Source organism: Vulpes vulpes, chromosome 12, assembly GCF_048418805.1.
Source record: "Vulpes vulpes isolate BD-2025 chromosome 12, VulVul3, whole genome shotgun sequence".
Lineage (NCBI taxonomy): Eukaryota > Metazoa > Chordata > Mammalia > Carnivora > Canidae > Vulpes > Vulpes vulpes.
This window is the reverse complement of record NC_132791.1, coordinates 116,184,296-116,206,786: the sequence shown is the minus strand read 5'-3', so window position 1 is coordinate 116,206,786 and position 22,491 is coordinate 116,184,296. Positions and strand designations below refer to the sequence as shown.

General features: G+C 44.6%; 1 protein-coding gene across 6 annotated transcripts in view; it reads right to left on the bottom strand.

Moving 5' to 3' along the window:
- DDX6 (DEAD-box helicase 6) overlaps positions 1–4,711 on the bottom strand; it is a 33,427-nt gene extending 28,716 nt beyond the window's left edge. The window contains exons 1-2 of one of the 6 annotated variants that reach the window (XM_072729582.1): positions 4,633–4,711; positions 167–640 (exon numbers count right to left, since the gene is read on the bottom strand). In XM_072729582.1, the coding sequence (XP_072585683.1) occupies positions 167–366 (200 nt within the window). In that variant the 5' untranslated portion in view covers positions 367–640; positions 4,633–4,711. Of the gene's footprint in view, positions 1–166; positions 641–2,954; positions 3,241–3,355; positions 3,510–3,607; positions 3,754–4,131; positions 4,249–4,632 lie in introns of those variants that run through there. The other 5 variants (XM_072729579.1, XM_072729577.1, XM_072729578.1 and 2 more) reach the window with 5 other exon arrangements.
- Positions 4,712–22,491: the final 17,780 nt, after the last annotated feature.

Here is a 22,491-nt window from a genome sequence, read left to right as displayed (position 1 = left end):
TGACAAAAAACACATTATTCAATTGCAAATACCCACCCATAAAACAGTCCTCTGTACTTTCTTTGCAAACAAAATGGTTAAAACAAGGTCTAAAGTAGTCAACAACAAAGTAGCAGAAAGAAATCTTGGTCTAACAAGCCTGTTTATTATTTATTCTAACACTTACTTAATAGTGGTGGTCATACTCTGTGCTTGCTGCTGAGTGCCATTATTGATTGTGTTGGTATTTTTCAGCTGGTTCATCTGTTGCTGTGTCTGTGTGCCCCCTCCTCCGGGGCCACCACTGGGCTTCACAGGGCCCCTCAGCTGACCATTTTGACTGGAAAGACCCATTATAACAGGGTTCTCTGTTCTGGCCGTGCTCATGCTGTATTAATTGTAAAGATGTCTCTTTCAAACTTCAAAACTTTTGAAAGTCAGTAGAGAAACTGTAATAACAGTTTATTAGGCTCTCCAAAACGAAGAGATAAATATAAGTCTTGCTCAATATATGAGTCCTTTATTGCAATGCAGGCAAGCACCTGTAAGTCTCTGAACGGTATGCAGCAGTAACTTGCTCTCATGCACCGAATCAACTTTTTATTTTTTAAAAAGCCCTCTAACAAGGTTGAATTATATATCTGAATTCACTCACTTCAATCTGAAACAAAGAGAAAGTTTAATTAGCAAACATAGGAAAGTTAGAAAAAAAAAACTTTCCCTTTTAAGAAGGACCCTTTTAGAGGAACTCACTCTATTACAAAGAAATAATACAGATATACTTAGACCAAAACACTCGCCAGGCTAGGAAGAGACTTGAAAAGATGAACTGCCTCAAAAAACCCAAGCCAACTGAGACCAATCTCAAACATTTTAAACTGTCAGTTCAAAGCAACCCAGAGAAGATTAGGTAGAAAGATATTGTGATTAAATTAGCATTAGCTGTCAAATGGCAATCTCTTCCCTTCAGTTTCCTCCCTGATGAATTCTCTAAAAATCCCTGCCACCTCTAAAAGTCAATGATTCATTACCCTTAATTGCATTACAACTCAATGAAGTATCACACAATTTTATTAATGTAAATCTACATATCTTGGAACAAGGCAAGACCATTCATTTTTTTTTTTTTTTTTCTATTTCTGACAGCAACTGAGAATTCCTGAAATTGAGCTTTTGACTTAACTTTATGTTTTCTGGGGCAAAAAAAAACACATTTGTGACTTTATGAATTTCAACTATAGAGGCTTAACATTATGAAGAAAAATATTTTTTTCCCTATTAAATTTTGCCCTTTAAGACAGTAACCAGGGATGCCTGGGTGGCTCAGCGGTTTAGCGCCTGCCTTTGGCCCAGGGTGTGATCCTGGAGTTCCGGGATCAAGTCCCACATCAGGCTCCCTGCATGGAGCCTGCTTCTCTCTCTACTTAAGTCTCTGCCTCTGTGTCTCTCTCATGAATAAATAAAATCTTTAAAAAAAAAAAAAAAAGGTAACCGAAACAGAGACAGGTCTCCATGTCAAAATCTTTTGCTTGAGAAACAGCCAAGAGAATCTTTAGCTAACTTAATACTAAAAAAAAACTATTAGCTAAATCCATTTCAATAACACTTCAAAAAAGTGTATCCTAACTTAAAATATTTGCTGTTATAAAAAACACAAAAGGAAACTGTTTTTAAAAAAAATCTGTGAAAGCCTAAAACAGACTAGCAACTTTAACCAAATTTTCCAAGAAACCCATAGTACTAAATAGTTGTTTTAAAAAGGAACTAGTCAACCTCCACCGTTTTTAATTATCCCAAAAATCAAATTCTTACTTTGAAAAGTAGTAAGTAAAAACAATTTACAAAGGATGGACAATAAAGTACTCTGTTAGGTTTGTGCTTTTTTAACTCTTCTATTTCTTACCAAAAAATACACACTAGTTTATTAATTGGTGATTTTTTTTTGTGTGCCAAACACCAAAGATTCCAAAACAATAAATCTTTTCAAAAAGACAACTGGTTATGACTTTTTTAAAAACTGAAAATTTAGTTGCTCAGAAGCAAATCCTGATTACCATATACACAAAGCTGTACATTTCTAAGTCTCTTAGAATCTAATGCCTTACGCAGACCGTGGTTAACAGCCAACCTAATTTCAGTTCAAGGCGGTAAATTGTTCCCTGTATTGACAGGTTTATATTATGATCAACAATATCACGGAATTCACACAAGACTTGTTTGCAAATCCGTAAGATGAAGAGGGCAACCTCTAAAGATTAAGATAAATTATCGTCCCACGAGCTCTCTCTTAATCTAAGACCTCATCTCCCTAGATCCAAAATAGGACTATTACTCCCTTCTTACTTGAACCGAAACCTGCACTGCAGCTTTATGTCTCAGAGAAGGAAATATTCCTCCTACCCCTTCCCAATTTAGACTTGCAAGTTACATTCTACATTTTCAAAAATACGAACAAAACGTAGACTAGTTGGGAGGAGCCCCTGGCGGAGTTAATTACAGCACTTCCCAGATTGTGTAGTTAGCAATTGACAGTTTCACGCCCAAAAACAGTATCGTCATCTCAGACAAGAGCTTTTGTTTGCAAATGCAGCGCAGTTTCTCTAAGCTTGGTCTGCAAGTTGGAGGGACTGTTTTCTTCTGAGGGGAAGGGGGGGGAGGGCTGTGGTAGAGAAAAGGGGAGTGAAGGATGAGGGGGAACAAGCCAATGATTCGAACCCCGGATTGTGAGGTAATTTCTCGCTCCCCAACACGCCCCCCCCAAACCACACACTTCAAGTCAGCCCCCTGTGACCATAAACACAAAAGGGTTGGGGCCCTATCTTCGCAGCTGCGCCACAAGAGCAGGGAACCAACTCCGCGGGCAGGAAACAATAGGGACTACCCCCAGAAGGCCCCAAAGAGAAACCCTTAAGTCAGAAAGCCCCTCCTTTTCCTCCACGACTCGGGGGCTCCATAATCACCCTCCTGTTACCGACCTACGAGGCCTTATTCCAAGCCAGCAGCAGCGGGTCCTCCTCCAAATCGAGCCCTCCGACGCTGCATGTCCCTGCCGCCCCCTATAGGGCCGCCTCGTACCCTATAACCTCCGCCATCCCCCGAAGTCCTTGCCGCCCCTGCGGACCCAGGTCCCCTCGTCCTCCACAAAGCTCCTCCGAGTACTTCGCCCGCTCCCTCTCCGGACCCCGCCGCGCACGACAACCCATACTCGACTCCGCTCAGGCGCCCCCCGCCCCACACGGCTGCCGCCCGCCGCCCGCCTTCTTCCCCCGGGCCCGGCCAGGCCTCAGGCCTCCGCCTCAGAGCACCACCCCCCCCGCCGGCCGAGAGGCTCCCCGCGGCCCCGACCGCACCGCTGACCTCGACCCCACCACCTCACCCCACTCCCCCGAGGCTCGGGCCCGAGTCCTACCGCCGAGGCCACTCCCGCTCGGCACCCTCGGTCCTTTATTGTTGACTCGAAGCTCCCAAAATGGCGGCGGCTCCTTCCTCCTCGGAAACCTCCGCCCGCCCCCACCCGGCCCCTAGCTTCTGCCACCGCCTCCTCCTCCCGCCCCCGCCCCCGCCCCGCTCCGGGGGCCGCTCCCCCGGCCGCCCGCGCCCCCCGGCTCTCTCGGCCGCCCGGCCCTACCTCCGCCGCTGCCCGCTCTCATGGCGCCGCCGGAGTCGCCGCCCGGGCTGAGCTAACTCGGCTGCTCTGCCCCTCCCCCGCCCGCCCGCCGCCCCCTCCCCCTCCGCTCCCCCTCCCCCTGCCTGTCCGCATGGCGGCGGCCGCGGCTCCTCCTCCACGCAAGATGGCGAGGGCTCCGCCGCCGCCGCCGCCGCGCCTGCCGCGGCGTCACGGCCTCCTGGGCTTCGCGGCCGGAGCAGTGTTGGCCGGGGAACCTCCCTGAGGAGCAAACAGACGGCCATGCTCTCACACCGACCGGGGCGACGGAGACTCGCAGGGGGACACGGGTTCCTTCCAGAGTGGGACGGAGGGCTAGCTTTCTCCACAGCTGAGGAGAAACGAGTGGGGGCGATGGTGGCCGGGGAGAGGCCGCCCTGCCCTCGCTCCCCGCAAGTCAAGCGGGGTTGTGACCCGAGGAGGGGCGCCTTGTTCCCGAGCGAGGACGCGGCGTCCGGGCCGCGCGGCTCGGGGACGGGAGAGCTGACCTGACGTCCCCCGCGGGCCGCGGCAGCCGCTGCAGAGCCGGGGGCCTGCGGAGCCGGGGGCCGCGGCCGAGCCCCTGCGGGCGCGCCTCAGCCGGGAGCGCGCCGCACTAGTGACCCGGAGGTGCCGGCGCGCGCCGGGTGTGAGGGCCGGAAGGGGGGCGACGGCCCCGCTGGGGGGGGGGGGGCGGGGGCGCGGGGCTGCGACCTCCCGACGGGAAGGGAAAGCTGCTGAGGAGTCACTTCTCGAGGAAATAGGAACCAGACGGCGGCCGAGGGCGCGTCTTCCCCGGGCCTGACCCCCGCCCCCGCCCCGACCGCTGCTTCTCTAGCTCCGTGGCCGCGCGGCGGCCTCCTAACTACTCGTCCTGTCCTAATGGCTGCGCTTCTCCTGAGCAGAAGTGTGGGGAGCGCTGCGTGGCCCCGGGTGAAAGGAAAACTGGAAGCCAGGAAGCTGGTCAGGCCAAGGGAGTGGCAGCGCCCGGGTGTCCCCCGCGGACCGACCGTGTGTGCCGCCGCGGCCGGCCCGGAAGCGGGACCCCGCCTCCGCGGGGACCGGCCCGCACCCGCCGCGCCGCGCGCTCGTCCTTCCCGGCCAGCTTCCCCAATTTTTGCCCCAGCTCCCAACTCGGGGCCAATCAGAGAAAGCCAGATATGTTCCCCGAACCCAGCGCACGAGCACGCCCCGCTCCGGTTAGCCTGCCTCCTTCCTCACGCCCACAGCCTCCAATCACGGCGGGCCTCGGGACTTGCCCGTGTCTCCGCCGGTCTCCGCCGAACTCCGGGAAGGGGCCGGCGGCCTCGCTCGGCGGGCTCCGAGGAAATGGCCTGGTCTCCTTCGGTCGCCTTTGTTTATCTCCGCGCAGCCAATGGAAAGGTGGTGGAGAAGCGTGAAAAGCCCGTTCTTGCGATTATGAGGGAGGATCCCCCTTGACAATTTTTAAGATCCTGCATGTGTAGCCTGTGCTCTCCCACCCAGATTTGACACCGCCACTCCCGTCAGGGAGTAACCCCGCACCCTGTGCCCAGCCTAGGGAGAGGATGGCGGAGGTCGGTTATAAAATGTGAAAATGTGCTGCCTCGTGCGGGCCTCGCTCGCCGTCTTTCCAAATAGCGGGAATGTGAGGGGAAGATTGGGTAGGAAACGTGGGAGGGAGAGGAGCCTCAGGACTCAAACCCGGCCACTGCCTTGGGGGTGGGCTTCTTTGCCTGGGCCATTCGAGAAATGAGAGCGGGCAGAGGGAAGGGGTTTGTGTTCACCAACAAGGGATCATCTTCAAAACAGGCCTGGCTGAGGTCAAGACCAAAAACAAAAGTGAGGAGAGAGTACGAAATATAGCTCCCCATTCTCACCTAGGAATCCTGCCTGGGCGAAAACCTTTAATGATCCTGAATAATGGTCTTGCAAGACACTCAGACATCCCTACAACTTTATGTCCACGCTTTGCAGTCATAGATGGTACAGAATTAACCTATGAATCCTTAGATCTTCTGGGTTCAGTTTCAGTGGTTAGTAGGTCCAATCCCAGTATCTCAAAACACCTGGGTGGCTCAGGTCGTGATCCCGAGTTCCTGGGATTGAGTCCTGCAGGGAGCCTGCTTCTCTCTCTCCCTATGTCTCTGCCTCCTTCTCTGTGTCTTTCATGAATAAATAATCTTAAAAAAAAAAAAAAGAAAAAGAAACGTTATTTCTTCCTTGTTCAAACAGATTAGTGAGAATCATAGAAAATATGACACTTTAGGAATACAGATGAATGATTTGATAATGTACACAGTAGTTTATCTTTATGAATTACATTTAAAAATACCACAAAGGGGCACCAACTCTTGATTTTGGCTCAAGTCATGATCTTAGGGTTGTGAGATGGAGTTTTGCATTGGCCTCCAAGCTAGGTGTGGAGCCTGCTTAGGATTCTCCCTCTCCCTCTGCCTCCACCCCCCCTAAAAAAATCACATAAATCCAATCCTTTGGTCTTTTAGTTAATATTTAGTTTGGGTGATCTGTGGTAAATATGGCTTCTGGAGGGTGTGTTGTCCTCAGTGTGGTCGCATATTAATTGTAGTAAAGTGCTTCCCCAAATTGTATTGGTCATTTCCATTTTGCTTTTGGTCACACACTCTTCCTTGGTACCCTACTTACTGGGTTTTGAATGATGAAGCTGTTAGCTAAAGTGTTAGGCCTGCATTATTGGCTGGCTCCTTGAGAACTGGTCTGTAGGAAAGATATTTTTAAAAAGAAAAAGGTTCATATATAGAATTGAGGTTTTCAGCATCTCTGTTTAAAATACAACAGATTTTTTTTTTTTTTTTTGTAAGTCATGGGTTGTGACTAGAAAATGCTACTTGGAAATTGATCACAATAATGGGTCCTCCCAGCAAATATTGTTTGCCAGTCTCATGTCCTGTCCTCATTTGCTTACCTAAAAATAACTAGAAAGAAAAAGAAATCATAGGTTAATTTATACTTGATTTCATTTAAACCTCAACTTAAAATATTTAGAATCCAGAATTCCAAGTAATTTCAACCTGGAATACATACATCTGTGATACTATCTTAAAAACTCCAAATGTTTTCAACATGCTAAAATGGATTTCACACTTTTAGCTTTCTATGAGTTTTTTTTTTTTAAGGAAATATGATAGTTTTTTTTTTTTAGCTCAAGCTACTTCATTACTTAGAAGGAAAAAGATTTGTCCATACCATATCCTCAATAACATAATTATATCACACCTGCCTAAGCTTTATAGTACAGTATTTCTCTCATGGTTTGCAGGATAATATTTTGATTTTCCAAAAGAAGGTTCAACAGATAAAGTTCTTCTCCAAATATGCTCAAGCAACACATCTGGTAGTCCCTAACCAAGACTAAAGGCTAATGAGCCCAAGATGCCAAATACCATTTTCTTTGGACTCATCTCAGGTAAAAATTGCCACTTTAATTTATACACCTGAAGAAAATGAAGCAGCATCAGCCTATTGAGGGTTTAGCAAAGCTATCCTCAGAGAGGTACAAGTACTACACAGAAGTTAATGCATACTAAGCAGATGTCTTTAATCACTGAGAGACCACACCAGGCACATTTTGTTGGAATAAATGTTCCACTTCCAGAATAAACTTAAGTTGAAGAGTAGGAAAGCAATATTACAAACAGAGAGAGAAGTGGGTGGGTTAAACACATTTTCCCCAAACTGCCAGCTTTAGTTGCAGAATTTATATTCCCTTTGACAGAAAAAAAATCTCTCCATTCCCAGGGTTCCACAACCAGCTAGCTCAGCTCATCAGGTTATGTTTGGTCTCATTAGGTTCCAGCATTGTTCTGGTCATCACCCAGAGAATCCTAGCTATTCATTTTGCCTCTTTGGTTCTCCTAAAATTACTGTGCATCAACAATTTTAACTTCTTAATTTGAAAATAATGTGGCTAGGACGACACTGAAATCTGAAAACTAGTTAATTTGGTCTACTAAGATCAAGGAAGAACTTACAGCATTCCATCTATGATGCTTGATCCCCTTGGGTACTTTCTGAATTAGTTCAAGGGTGGTTGCTGACAGCTGACATTGATGAGGGTCTATGATGAACTTTTTTTTTTTAAGATTTTATTTATTTATTCATGAGTTACACAGAGAAAGGCAGAGAGAGAAGCAGGCTCCATGCAAGGAGCCTGATGTGGGACTTGATCCCGGGACTCCAGGATCATGCTGTGGGCCCAAGGCAGGCACTAAACCTCTAAGCCACCCAGGGATCCCCCATGGTGAGCTTGTGGAATTGTCATGGTATTAAGTATATATGTACCATGTCTCTTTTGTACCCAGGACCTTGTAATAAAATTATGTTTCTGAATAACATTCTCTCTTTTTTTTACATTTATATATTTATTTTAGAGTTAGAGAGAGCTTGCATGAGTAGCGGGACAGAATCTCAAGTAAACTCCTCACTGAGCTCAGAGCCCATGACTCATGAGATCATGACCTGAGCCAAATACCCAACTTACTGCACCAACCAGGTGCCCCTGAATAACCCTCTCTTGCAGGGGTAGCAACAATCATGACAAGTATCCTGCCCTGATTTCCTGCCACTAGTCAATTTGCAGAACCTTTTACTGGTCTTTGAAAATAGTGATCTTAGGTATGAACTCTGGGAAGGCACCTTATAGCTGAAGAGGGGGCAATCTTTTCAGTCCTGAGTGCCAAAGTTGGCTTAAGTATCATCTGTGGCTACCAAGACAAGACAGGGAAAACAGTATTCCAGTATGGAGGTCTCTCCAGTGATCTTCTAGCTCTTCATCTGCTAGATGAAGTTTAAACATTACTCTTTATTATGTCAACCCCCACCCCACCCCACATAACCCTTTAACGTCTCCCAGTTTCTTTTTACCACCTGGAGTCTGTACTCCATTGACAGATTGGGACTGCCAATGTGCCCACCCAATTTGATTTCCCACTCTTCTTCCAATACATTGGGGCTTTGGTCTCTTGATAGGAGACCCATTCCCTCATCTTCCATTGTTTCCCTTGAGAAACCTTCTCATTTTCTTTCTTCTGGGCCTATCTAAATTCCATTCAAAGCTCAGTAGATTGCCACAAGCTCCTACCCTCCCAACCTTCCCACTCCCTTGTTCCTGCCCAACCAGAGCTCCGGTTCTAGAGTCAGTCAGATATGGGTTCAAATCCAAGTTCTGCCACTTATTAACTCCATAAACTTGGAAACCTTTTAAAATAATCTCTACACCCAAAGTGGGGCTCCAACTCGCAACCCCAAGATCAAGAATTGCATGCCCTTCTGACAGCCAGCCAGGTTCCCCGGGAAACTTTTCTAAACTTCTGAGCTTCATCTTCCCCATTTATAAGATGGGGATAATAGGACCTAGAGCTCTGTGAGCGTAAATGAGAATTTGTATAAATCCCTTACTTTAGTAGTTGATAGATAGCGCTTAAAAAATACTTGCTATTATTATCTTGTTAGATTTTTTTTTAAGATTTTATTTATTTATTCATGAAAGACAGACAGAGAGAAAGAGAGAGAGAGGCAGAGACACAGGCAGAGGGAGAAGCAGGCTCCACACAGAAGCCCGACATGGGACTCCATCCCAGGACTCCAGGATCATGATGCTCTGGGCCAAAGGCAGGCACTAAGCCACTGAGGCACCCAGGGATTCCCTACCTTGTTAGGTTTTGTCTGAATCTATTCTTCTAGCCAATTGGAGCCTCTGGTTGGCCAATTCAATTCTTTTTCCCAAGTCTCTATTCTCACTTCTTCAGTTTTAGTGCCTTACCAATCTCAGATAAACAAGTGCCACGCTCTAATTTCACAGCTTCTGCTCCAGGAATGTTGGTGCTGGAGACAGGCATGTAACCAAGCTGATTGGCTCCACAATAAATCCCTGTTCCCACACCTCAGCTGAGCCCTTTCCACAGCTCTGCAAGCCTCTTACTGATGGTTCTCAATCATGGCTGCTCATTAGCATCAACACAGGCACTTTAGAAAACACTGGTGCTGGGGGCCCATCCCAGAGGAATTAAATCAGAATCCTTGGGGCTGGGGATCCAGCATCATTTTTTTGTTTTGTTTTGTTTTGTTTTAAGGCTCCCCAAAAATCCTAATATGCAGCCAGGGATGAGAACCACTATTCTTAAAAGACATTTTTTCCCCCACAATAGCATTTCAAATCTCTTCTTCTACCCATAAGCCCACCTTCAAGTCAAAGCCTTACCATACATAGAAGCTTCATTAACTTTCCACCTCCCTCATGCAGACTTCTGAATGTTCCCATTTTGAGGATGAAGTATCACACCTTCTATCTCAAGCTAAACTGGCCCCGACATCTTTCCTTTTTTAAATAAATATTCCATCGGTTACCACCTTTCCCTTATAATTTAATATCTCCCTCTCTGCTGGATTCATCCCCAACTTTTCCTCTGTGCTAAACAACAAACAAAAACAGTCTTCCCTCCCATGCATAACCTGCTGAGTGGGGGCGGGAAGGAGAAACTAGCATTTACTAAGGGCCTCCTAAGGGCAGGCATTATGCTAGGTGACATCTATTCTTGCTCTGGGGTATCACTTTTATTTCTGCCTCTCTGCTCTTACTGCCTTCCCACCCCAAACCCCCATGAGTGGGATGTTGGCCCTACTGACCTTCAGACCACTAATGGGATATGACTTCTTGTGATTTTTTTTTCTTTTGTCCTTGAATTACTTGGTCCTTTTTATTCAAGTTTCAGCTTAGGGGCGCTTGGAGGGCTCAGCGGTTGAGTATTTGCCTTAGGCTCAAGGCATGATACCAGGGTCCTGGGATGGAGTCCCTCATGGGGCTCCCCGCAGGGAGCCTGCTTCTCCCATTGCCTATGTTTCTGCCTCTCTCTGTGTGTCTCTCATGAGTACATAAGTAAAATCTTAAAAAAAAAAAAAAAGTTTGAGCTTACATGTTATCTCCTCTGAGATGCCGTCCCTCGACCATGACTTTTTATAGTTCCTCCTCTCCCCTAATTACCCCATTAAGCTACCTGAAATTATTTTGTTTACATTTTTAAAAAAGACTTTATTTATCATGAGAGACACACAGAAAGAGGCAGACCCAGCTGTCCCTTGGTTACATGTTTATTGCCTGTGCCCTCCCTTGCAGCAAGCCCAACTCAGATCCACTTCTACCTCTGGGCTTCCATGATTCACCCCAACTGTTCTTTTGTGTTCCCACCACTTCAAGCTCTTTCATTGCTAAGGTGATACAACCTGATTTGTTCAGAACAGTTTGGGCTTATGCTTGGGTTTGTCCTCAGTAATTATTTTTTTTAAATTTTATTTATTTATTCATGAAAGACAGAGAGAGAGAATGAGAGAGAGAGAGGCAGAGGGAGAAGCAGGCTCCATGCAGGGAACCCAACCTGGGACTCGATCCTGGGACTCGATCCCGGGTCTCCAGGATCACAACCTGGGCTGAAGGTGGCACTAAACCACTGAGCCACCCAGGCTGCCCGTCCTCAATAATTATTATTAGTGCTCCTGTTGATTTTGATTCTCAAAAGTATCATAATTTAGACAATAAGTTATATAACCACTCTATTTATAGTCCTGAATCATAGCCATTGGTATATGTATAGTAATTTCTAAACTCACTGAGGGCAGGAACAAAGTCATGTTTATATTTCTTTCATCAATAACACCCAGTAAGGTATTTTTTAAAAGATTTTATTTATTTATTCATGACAGGCACAGAGAAAGAGGTAGAGACACAGGCAGAGGGAGAAGCAGGCTCCCTGAAAGGAGCCTGATGTAGGACTCCATCCCAGGACCCCGGGATCAAGACCTGAACCAAAAGGCAGACACTCAACCACTGAGCCACCCAGGCATCCCCAGGAAGGTATTTTGTATAAATATAGTAGAAGCTCAGGAAGTGGTTGTTGAATCAGATTGGATGGTACATTAAAATGAGATCATGTATGTGAAGAGTCTAGCAAAATATCTAACACATAGTGTGTTAGGTTAAGAAAAAGATTCAGTAGATCTTACTTTTCCTTACCCCAGATGACACCAAATGTCACGTCTTCCAACCTCTTTGTTTATAGACTATGCTACCCAATTTAGTCCCCATGTATGCTAATTTGCTGGTTTGCTTCAACTGAGATTTTTGTGGTCTTATTTCTGATTTCTGCTAGATTAGAAGCTCTTTGAAGACAAGTATCATGTCTTCTAGCAGAACTAGTTCATCTGTATAAATTGCTTGATATTGACATGCTCCGTACTTATCGGTGCGTTCATTTTCAGGAAAGAGTGAAATGATGACAATGGCAGGAAATATCAGGTTATGTGTCTAGTCGGGGACCTAGAATCAAAGATCACTGACCCTACTTGTAGATGCATGCCTCTTCTTCCAGCCACCAAAGTAGGAGCTTCAGATTCCTTCACTCCTAACATTTTCAGTAACTAAAAGGGCACAGGTTCAAATGATCAAGTAATGTTTATGCAAAAGCATAGTATCTTTTGGAAGTGGAGAAGAATGAAAGCTACACATACAGTTGAGATCTGACTTTGGAATAATTAGACCTGAGTTTGAATTCCTAAGCCATTTAGCCTCCTGAAACCTATTTTCTCATCTGTAAAATCAGGATGATATATCTACCTGATTGTAAGAAGAGTTAAGGAGAAACATACATAAAATGCTTAACATAGGGCCTGACTCATTGCAAGCCTCAATGCTATTTATTTCTATAGTGCACAGTCTAGCCAGTTTTGATGCTAAAGGTAGGGTAGCTAAAAATATAATTGTTATCAAATTTTCAGTCAAATCTTGTTTCTAGTGTCAATGACAAACTGTAATTCTTGTCCATTTATTCTTTTGTTCATTCACTCATTATTCATTCATTTATTCTATGCCAGGTACATAGTAAATGCTTATTAAATGCTGTTGAGTGAATAATAGAGTAATAATAAGTAACTTGGGGGAAATTAAGATTTGGGGAGTGGAGGGCCACCTGGGTGGCTCAGTCAGGTAACCATCCACCGCTTGGTTTCAGCTCAGGTCATGATCTCGTGGTTGTGGGATCGAGCCCTGTATTGGGTTCTGCGTTCAATGCTGAGTCAGCTTCAGATTATCTCTCCCTCTCACACATTCTCTCTCTCTCAAACAAATAAAGAAAATCTTAAAAAAATAATAACACCTTAAAATCTTTTTAAAAATTTGGGGTGGGGAGGGGGTGCTGATACGCCCAGGCCCTGGATGATAGCCTGGATGATAAAATGCCCTGTGACCAGAGCCGGGACATCACACTGGATGCTGAAGCTGCAAATCCAGCCACCTCACCTATGGAGAGCACAACCAAGAATACGTAGCATTTCTTCAAGTCCTCTGCTACCTACACGCAGCCAATGACTGCCTCATTCTTCATGGGGAAAAAAAATCAAGGTCATAGAGCTCAGTGTTCCTTAGTTTCCCTTCCCCACCTATAAACTCATCTTCCCCAGAATCTAGCTTTACCTTCTTCCCTGATACCGCTTCACTCCAGTACCCCAGGTGACATGAAGCACTCCCATTTCCATGCTCCCACTGTGCAAAATTCTATTACTGTGCAAATCAGTTGGTGCCAGAGTTAATTTGGTTGTAGGTTTGCTTTCCACAGGGGCTGGATGTACCTATACCTTATTCTTCTCTGTATGTTCAACACCTAGCCCACGACCTGGCATTTGGGAGGTGCTCAGCAAGTTCTTATTAAATGGTCTCTTGAGTCAACGGCCCCTCCCTCTTGTCTCCTCCTCAAAGATTATCCTGCCAAAAGGCCTATTATCTCACTCTCTGCTTCCTCATCCGAGATCTTCCCCTCATCTCCCATTTCCAATCCATCACCAAGCCCTCTGGGTCTACCTCTAAAATATTTCCTGCATCTGTCTGCTCCTTATGGCCCCACCAGCTCCATCTTCATGCACAGAGTGGTCCTTCATTGGCCTGTTGGCTACTATAGTGCCTAACTGAGGCCCCTTCTTTACTCCCTCTTGCCTTACCCTAATCTGTTTTCCACACAGCCTTAATGGTATATTTTTTAATGTAAGTGAAAGCATTACTACTGTCAACTTCCATAAGCTTTCCAGTGAGCTGGAAGTGTGTTCCACATTCCCAGCCCTGGTCAGCAAGAACTTACATGAGCTGAATCCTGCCTACTAATCCTACTTCAGATCATACTGCTGTAGCCCAGGGGCCCTTGGGAGTTCTCACATCACCTAAACTTCTTTCCCATCTCAAGACTTTTGTACCTACTATTTTCTCTATCTGAAACTCTCCCCCTACCTCTTCCTTCTTATTCTTCATATCTCCAAGTGAATGTCATTCCATAAAGACTCTCTGCCCCCTCACACACACCCCACCTTCTGTCACAGGACTTGACTTATTTTCTTCACCATCCTAATCATAGCTCTGATGATTATTTCTTCATTTGCTGACTTGCTAACTATTGCATCTACGCTGTTAGACTATAAGCTTCAGGAGAGCAAGGACCATGTAATATTTGGTTTCCCCTACCTTGTACCCCAAGTACAGTCCCTAGAGCAAAGAAGACAACAAACAAAATTTGCAAGTGAATACACGAGTGAGTACCCTAATTATCCTTAATTGTAAAGTGTCTGGTTCTTGATTCCTTTCTTTCAACTTGCAAATCAATGGATTTTAGTGTGTGGAGTTTAAGACTCCCCACACTAAAGACAGCCTTCTCTAAACCTTGTCTTCCCCTTGCAGCTGCTACCCTGTTTCTTCTTTCCTTAGACTGCCAAAGAGTAGATTGTCTGTCTAGGCTTCATCAACTCCCACTCTATGAAACAGCTCTCACTAGTATCAATGACTCCTTTATCATTACATCCAAGGGCATACGCTCTGGTTCTCAGCCTACTTGACCTTTCCATGGCCACACTTCCTCAATTTTGTTCTGCAAAACACTGGTCCCTTGAACTGCTCTGGTGAAAAAGTGTGTCATGGTCCTCCTATTAGCTGCTTTTGTAGTGCCCTATACTCCAACTCTGGAGCATTTAGCACTATGGTGGTTAATGAACTTGTTTAATTAGTGTCTGACTTTCCTGAGGAATGTAGGTTCTTGAGGACAGGAATCCTGTCTGTTATATTCCTGTATTAGCCCCATAATTCCAGCACATAAATGATGTTTAATTTTTACTGAAATGAATGAATGAATATGCTTCCCTTTGGGAAATTTACAAGGTGGATTAATATATTAAATGTAAAATCCTGAATAATAGAAATGTATTAAAATTTGTTTAGCACAGAATTTTTCAAGCTGCATGGCCCATAGCTCTCTTCATTCTCTCATTCCCAGCAGAATACCCCCAAACCTCCTGAGGGATTTTATAAAGCATATGTTGCTCTCCAGCATTTGTTATTGTTACATACACACAATTTCTCCATATTTTCCTTTCTTGGCTCCCAGGACTCTACTTTTCCTAGTTCTCTTTCTCCCTTTTAAGATGATCTCACTCATAACCATGAAGTCATCAGGGACTAGTCTGTGGACAACCACTCAGATGCATAGCCCCCAGTCTTACATCTCCATCTAGTGACTGTGTATTATTCTGGCTATCCTACTAGCCTTTCTCTCTGACAGTGTCTGAACCCCTCAACCATTCTGCCCCTGTAGTCTTATGTATCTTGTTTAATGGTATCACCAGCCATGTAAACCAGAAACTTAGAGGTCTTATCCTTCTTCCTTACAGCATCTTATCCCTCTGAATTAAATCAATCATCTTTATTTAGAAAATACTCTTTACAATTTAGCTCTTTTGTCTACACCCACCATTATCTTGATGTACATATTTATTTTCCATTGGCTGCATTATTGCAACAGTCCTCAGAACAACCTCTCATACTAGTCTTCTCCCCATTCCAATCTACCTATCCTCACAATGCTTACAATTGACTTCTTTTTTTTAAAGATTTTACTATTTATTTATTTATTTATTTATTTATTTATTTATTTATTTAAGAGAGAGAGAGAGAACAAACTGGGGAGGAGCAGAGGGAGAGGGACAAGCAGACTCTGCACTGAGCGCTGGGCCCTGTGCAGGGCTCAATCCCAGGACCCTGAGATCATGACCCAAGCAGAAATTGAGGCAGACTCTCAACCCACTGAGCTACCCAGGTGCTGCAGAATTAGCTTCTTAAGACGAATTGTCCAAATCACTCCCCAGCTTGAAGACCCTACTAGTTCCAGTAGTTCACTATAGAGTGAAATCCCAAATTTCATAGATTGGCATACAAGGTACCTTCTTCTCCCAACCTCTACAAACTTAGCTCTCACCTTCCTTTTCTCTTAATATTATCTCTCCCTCCTCTTTCATGTCTTGCCTGTGCAGAACTACAGCTCAGTTTAATAAACATTAACTGGACATCCACCATGAGCCAGAAGTTATACTTGACTCTGGGGAGTAAATATGAATGAAAGCAGATAGCTTATCTCAAGGAATTAACACTGTAGTAGTAGCAAAGATAGACATAGGAACAAAATAACATAATGATGCATTCTAATGAAAATATGCACTAAGATTCTGAGAGGAAGGAGGAGGAAACGGAGGAGGAGAGGAATGTACTAAAGTCTGGAAGGAGTAGTGAAGAGGGAATAATTAATTCTGCAAGCAGGCTGGAGTGTGGTTTTCAGGGAAGGTTTCAAGATGAAATTCTGAACAAGACTTTGAAGGTTAAAAAGGGATTGATCAGAGGGGCCAAAATGGAAGAGCATTCCTGGCACAATTAATAACAAGTGGATGAGGATAGGGAGTGGGGTCCCCCAAGTAGCTTAGGTGTATACACATGTGTTGGGGAGACAAGTGGCAATAGCTGAGGCTGGAGAGCCAGTCAGGAGTCACTCTATAAACAGCCTATATGTCAGGCATCAAAGTTTGCACATTATCCTATAAGTGAAGGGGAACCATTGAAGATTTTGAAGATGAGGGTGCCTTAATGGGAGATTAGGACTATTATTCTGGCAGCTGAATAGAGATGGATTTTTTAGAGGGGCCAAGAGGATCAGTTAGGAGGGCTGTCATCATCTCTCACTTAGACTGTTGAAAACACCTCCTAACTGGTCTCCTCAGTCCCTCTAATCCATCCTCTACCCAGCATGAGGGTTGAGGAAGAAAAAGCATATTTGAGAGATCAATGGTTAAGTGAAATGACAAGACAAGAAGATGGGTTGGATCTGGGAAAGAAGGGTGAAGAAGGGACAAATAATGATGTCTAGGTTTCTAGGTCTGTGGACTCCATGAGGCTGGAAGCAACACCCACTGTTAGAATCTAAAAGGCAGATCAGGTTTCAAGGTGGAGATGGTAAGTAATACTTTCAGAGATGGGTAAGTTGAGTGCTCAGTTTGAGATGCCCTTTGGGCATTGTCTTAATCAGTTCAGGCTGCAATAATACAAAATGCCATAGACTGGGTGACTCATCAACAACACAAATTTATTTTGCACAGTCTGGAGACCTGAAGTCTGAGATCAGGGTGCCAGCAGAGTCAGGTTCTGGTAAGAGCTCTCCTCCAGGCTATGACGACAGTTGACAATTCTCATTGTATCCCCACCTGGTGGGAAAGAAAGCTAGCTAGCTCCCTGGCATCTTTTTATAAGGAAGGGCACTAATCCTGGTCATGGGGCTCTACCCTCATAACCTAATGATCTTCCAAAGACTCTGCCTCCAAATACCATCACACTGGGAATAGAGTTTCAACATATAACTTTGGGGGGCATAAACATTCAGTGTATTGTAAGCAGCCACCTGGAGATACGGCACTGGAGGTCAGGGGAAGAGGTCAGAAGTGGAGATAGGAAAGATGTATTCTCCACAAGGATGACAGTTAAGTTACAGGAGGGGACATCACTTCCAGGAAAGGTGTGTGGAATTGAGGCAGGAGGAAAAAGGATAAACTCAAGGAAGAGCACATTGGGGAGGGGGATGTCAGGCAGAGGAAGAAGATGTGGCAAAGAAGGCCTAGAAAAGACAGGTCAAGGACAGTAAGGAGAAAATGGGAATCCAGCAGCCAAGGAGAGAGGGAACTTGAAGGACGTGGTGGTGTCAAGAGTCACAAGAGTCCAGTAAGATGAGGACTGAAAGTTATGCTTGGGTCTGGCAACTTCAAGATCATTGCTCATCTTGGCCAGGGCATTTTCAGTAGTGTACTGGGCAAAATATAAATTTTAGTGATATAATCTTAATGTTTATTATGTGCTAGGCATGTGCTAAGTATTTTATGTGAATGATCTAATTTACTGGTCACAGCAACCCTGTGAAGTGAGGCAGGCACAGTTCTCTCTTTTCACAAGCAAGGAAATTGATCCTTCCAGAAAGGAAACTCTTGGGGTTACTTATAGCAAGAGTCAATTTGGATGTAAACCCAGGTATTCTGACCACAAAATCTATACTCTTAATCACTATTCTTTATCTTATCTCTCAAATGAATGGAAAATGAGGGTCTGGAGACCAACTCTTTTAAGAATCTTGGCTCTGTAGAGGAAAAAAAATAGGGAGATTTGGAGGAGGGAGAACAGGGTTGACAATTATTTTAAAGGCATGGAAGGCTAGAGCATGCTTCTGTGCTCAGAACATGTATAAAAAAAAATAGTAAGAGGACTAACAACTTAAGGAAGCGATTTGTCTGCCTTTCCTGGAGGGAATGCATTGTACTGCAGCACATCATTTTGTACTGGGCTTTTCAGTGTGTTGAATGAAGGGATCAACAGACAACAGTGAATAGGATGGTTTGAAAGCAGAGGGGCTTTTTTTTTTTAAGATTTTATTTATTTATTCATGAGAGACACAGAGAGAGAAAGAGGCAGAGACACAGGCAGAGGGAGAAGCAGGCTCCATGCAGGGAGCCTGATGTGGGACTCCCCGGTCTCCAGGATCAGCCCTGGGCTGAAGGGCTGGGCCACCGGGGCTGCCCGCAGAGGGGCTTTCAGAAGAAGTGGAATGGCAATGGTGCAGGGTTGCCAGATAGAATATAGGATGCACAGTTAAGTCAGAATTCTCAGATAAACAAAGAATAAAATTTTTTAGATTTTATTTATTTATTTATTTGAGACAGAGAGAATATGCTTGTGTGAGCTGAGTGCAGAGGAGCAGAGGGAGAGAAGAGAGAGAGCCTCAAACATGCTTCATGGCTAGTGCAAAGCCAGTTGTGGGGCTTGATCCCTCAACCTTGAGATCACAACCTGAACCAAAACCAAGAATTTGATGCTCAACCAACTGAGTCACCCAGGTGCCCCAAGAATAATTTTTTAGTATAAATATGTCTCATATTGCATTGAGACATACTTGTACAAAAAATAGGGGTGACAGGGTGGCTCAGTTAACCGTCTGCCTTCAACTCAGGTCATGATCCCAGAGTACTGAGATCAAGCCCTACATCAGGCTCCCTGCTCAGCATGGAGCCTGCTTCTCTCTCTCCTTCTGCCTGCAGCTCTCCCTGCTTGCGTTGCCTCCCTCTGTTAATAAATAAATAAATAAATAAATAAATAAATAAATAAATAAATAAATCTTAAATAAAATTATTATTTATCTGAAATTCAAATTTAACTGGCTTTCTGTATTTTTATTTGTTAAATTTTACAATCCTACTGGGAGAAGCTGTGAGGTGCCACAACACTGCTGTTCAGCCTCCAGACCACAACTGGGAATGAAAGAATGAATGGTCTTGGAGACACCTGTTGGTAGAGCATGTGACTCTTAATCTCAGGGTCATGATTTCGATCCCCATGTTGGCATGGAGCCTACTTAAAAAAAAAAAAAAGTTTCGTCCTGCATGGGCACAATGAGAGAGGCAGACCAGGTGCCTGTCCCAGCAGAAGGAGCACATAGTGATTGAGGCAGGCCAGGTCTCAGCCCAGAAGGATAGGATGGTTGCTTCCTGAACTAGATTAAAGTAGTAGAAACTCAAATAGTTGGAAGCACAGGTTTCAGGGTCAGAATTATATTTGCCCGGGATCATTTAATAGCTATATGACTCAGGGCATTGCTTTATATTTCTTTAAAATTTTTATTTATTTATTTTTTCTTTTTAAGTAGGCTCCATGCTCAATGTGGGATTTGAACTCATGACCCTGAGATCAAGAGTTGCATGCTCTATTGAAAGAGCCAGCCGGGTGCCCCCGCTTTATATTTCTGAGACTTGATTTCTGACATAGAAAATTAGTATTATAATAATAGTATCTATGTATAAAGTTATTGTGAAGACAGAAGGAGGTAGTATATTATAAAATCTTACCCCAAGGGCACCTAGGTGGCACAGTCAGTTAAGCGTCTGACTCTTAGTTTAGACTCAGGTCATGATCTCAGGGTTGTGAGATCGAGCCCCATGTCAGGCTCCATGCTCAGTGCAAAGACTGCTTAAGACTCTCTTTCCCTTTCCCTCTGTCTCTCCACATCTCTAAAATGAATAAATAAATCTTATTAAAAAAAAATCTTACCCCAGGGTCTTACCCAATTAATCCACCTAATAAACACATTCATTAATTTGAAAATATTTATTGAAGGTCTGTGTATGTCAAATACTGAGGTACATTCTAAGGATACAATAATAAAACAATAAATAGATAATTATGACATTGTATGATAAGTGCTATTACAAAGGAAGTAGAGTACCGAAGGAGAGCCAGCAGGAGGGGCACATAACTGGCATGGTTTCCTAAAGGCAATTATGCCTAAATTGAGAACTGAGTCAGAATTAGCCGGATGAATAGGAGGGGGAGAAAGAGCACAACATACAAAAAGCCCTGAGGCAAGATGGAGTCTGGCAAATTTGAAGTAAAAGTAGTTCAGGTTGGCTGGAGAATAGAGGATGGAGAGAGGTGAGCAGGGGTCAGATCGTGAAGGCCAGCTGAAGAGTTTGTACTTTACTCGAGAGCAGTGGGAAATCATTAAAGCGGGGTCAAAAGCTCAGCTACCTTCAGGGAAAGGCAGGTGACCTAAATGAATGTGACACAGGAGGGTGTGGTGGGGCCAGCAAAGACTTCTAGAGTACAAGCTCACCTGAAAGCATTCAGTCCAAATTTTAAAACCTGTGAACTTGGGAAAACATTTTATGTAGTAGAATGCCATAATCACATTTGTATTTTAGAAAAATAAAATGGATTACATGGAAAGGAGCTAGATTAGAGACAGGAAAACCAGAAGGTGATTCAGGTGAGAAGTGAATATGTGAGCTAGGATCAAGTATGGAGGGAAAGAAGTGGCAGATTCTAGAGATGTTCAGGAGGAAGAATCTATAGGCTCTGGGTATAAATTTGATGTGAGGCTAAGGGAGAAGCCAAGATTTCCTTATTATGATTGTTATTGCTTGTTATTCCAATGATGATTCCATAGGGCACAAGTGAAAGAGATGACGCAGAGGTCAATGGTAGGAGGAGCCAAATAGAAGGAAATATAAAGAAGTGAAAGGATGAGAATAAGTGACTTAAAAGAATTGCATTTGGGTCTTTGACCCTGGATGCCGACCCGTGGAGGCCATCAGAAGCCTGAAAATTCACTTTGGAGTTTCCAGTAAGATGCCAGATTAAGTGCACAGTAAATTCCCCATCCTTTCAAAACTTCACTGAAATGACAGAAAAGGGGCAGAGTGGGACACCTGGGTGGCTCAGCGGTTGAGCATCTGCCTTCGGCTCAGGGTGTGATCCTGGGTTCAGGGATTGAGTCCTGCATCAGTCTCCCTGTGAGGAGCCTGCTTCTCCTTCTGCCTATGTTTCTGCCTCTCTCTCTCTCTCTCTCTCTGTGTGTGTGTGTGTGTGTGTGTGTGTCTCATGAGTAAATCAGTAAAATCTTTAAAAAAAAAAATGGGGGATGCTTGGGTGGCTCAGAGGTTGAGCCTCTGCCTTTGGCTCAGGGTGTGATCCCAGAGTTCCAGGATCGAGTCCCACATCGGGCTCTCTGCACGGAGCCTGCTTCTCCCTCTGCCTATATCTCTGCCTTCTCTCTGTGTCTCTCATGAATAAATAAATAAAATCATAAAAAAAGGGTAAAGAGAACAGGAGAGGGAATGAGTGGTAACTGTGTTAACAGAACCAGGGAAACTGTATCCCAAACTGTCAGAGAAAACACCAAGAAGCAACTTGATTTTCACCACAGAACTCCCAAAGTCTCAGGAACTGAGGGCACAGGAACCTCTGAAAGTCATGGGGGTGAATTACATACAAGAGATTGGTTCAATATCAAAATATAGTTAGGAACCCAGACCCTCTCTCTAGACCTGCTCATCCCTTGTCCCTCATCCCAGCAAATAGCTAGAAGTCTAGTTTCTGGACCAGGTAAAATAGATGAGACCTGGATACTACCTTTGGATGTTCCTCTATCAAACAACCTAGCCAGATCAGTAAAATGCCCAAATGATAAGCCAACACCCCCTCCCACCCCTACCCCCACATATAAACATCCAAGAATCACTAGATAAATGAGAAATTCCTTTTATATGAAGGAGAAACCAAAATAAACAGAAAAAAGTTACTTAAAGAAGATAGACTTGGTAGAAACCTAGTTTCTGCCTTCCTTCCTTCCCTTCCTCTTGACTAATTTAGTCCCAAAGTCATGAGCAAGGTAGATATCTCTGTAAGGGTTGGTGGAGGGTATCAGAGCAGGGTAGGCAGGACTTTGGTGGGACGTAGAGGGTGGGGACTCTGTCAACCAGGTGTGAGGTGTTGCAGTATAAGTAGGGTGCCAAGGAATCCATACAGGTATTGAGCCCAAATGGGATAAAGAGGTTATATGCAGAGGTGGTGGGGATGCCAGCTTGGAAGGGTATGAGAGGCTGAGTCAGAGGACATTGAACATTGAGGGGTGGATGGCAATAGCCCCTGCCTGATGTTACAGCTTGAGCAGAACCGTAGGTATCGCCCA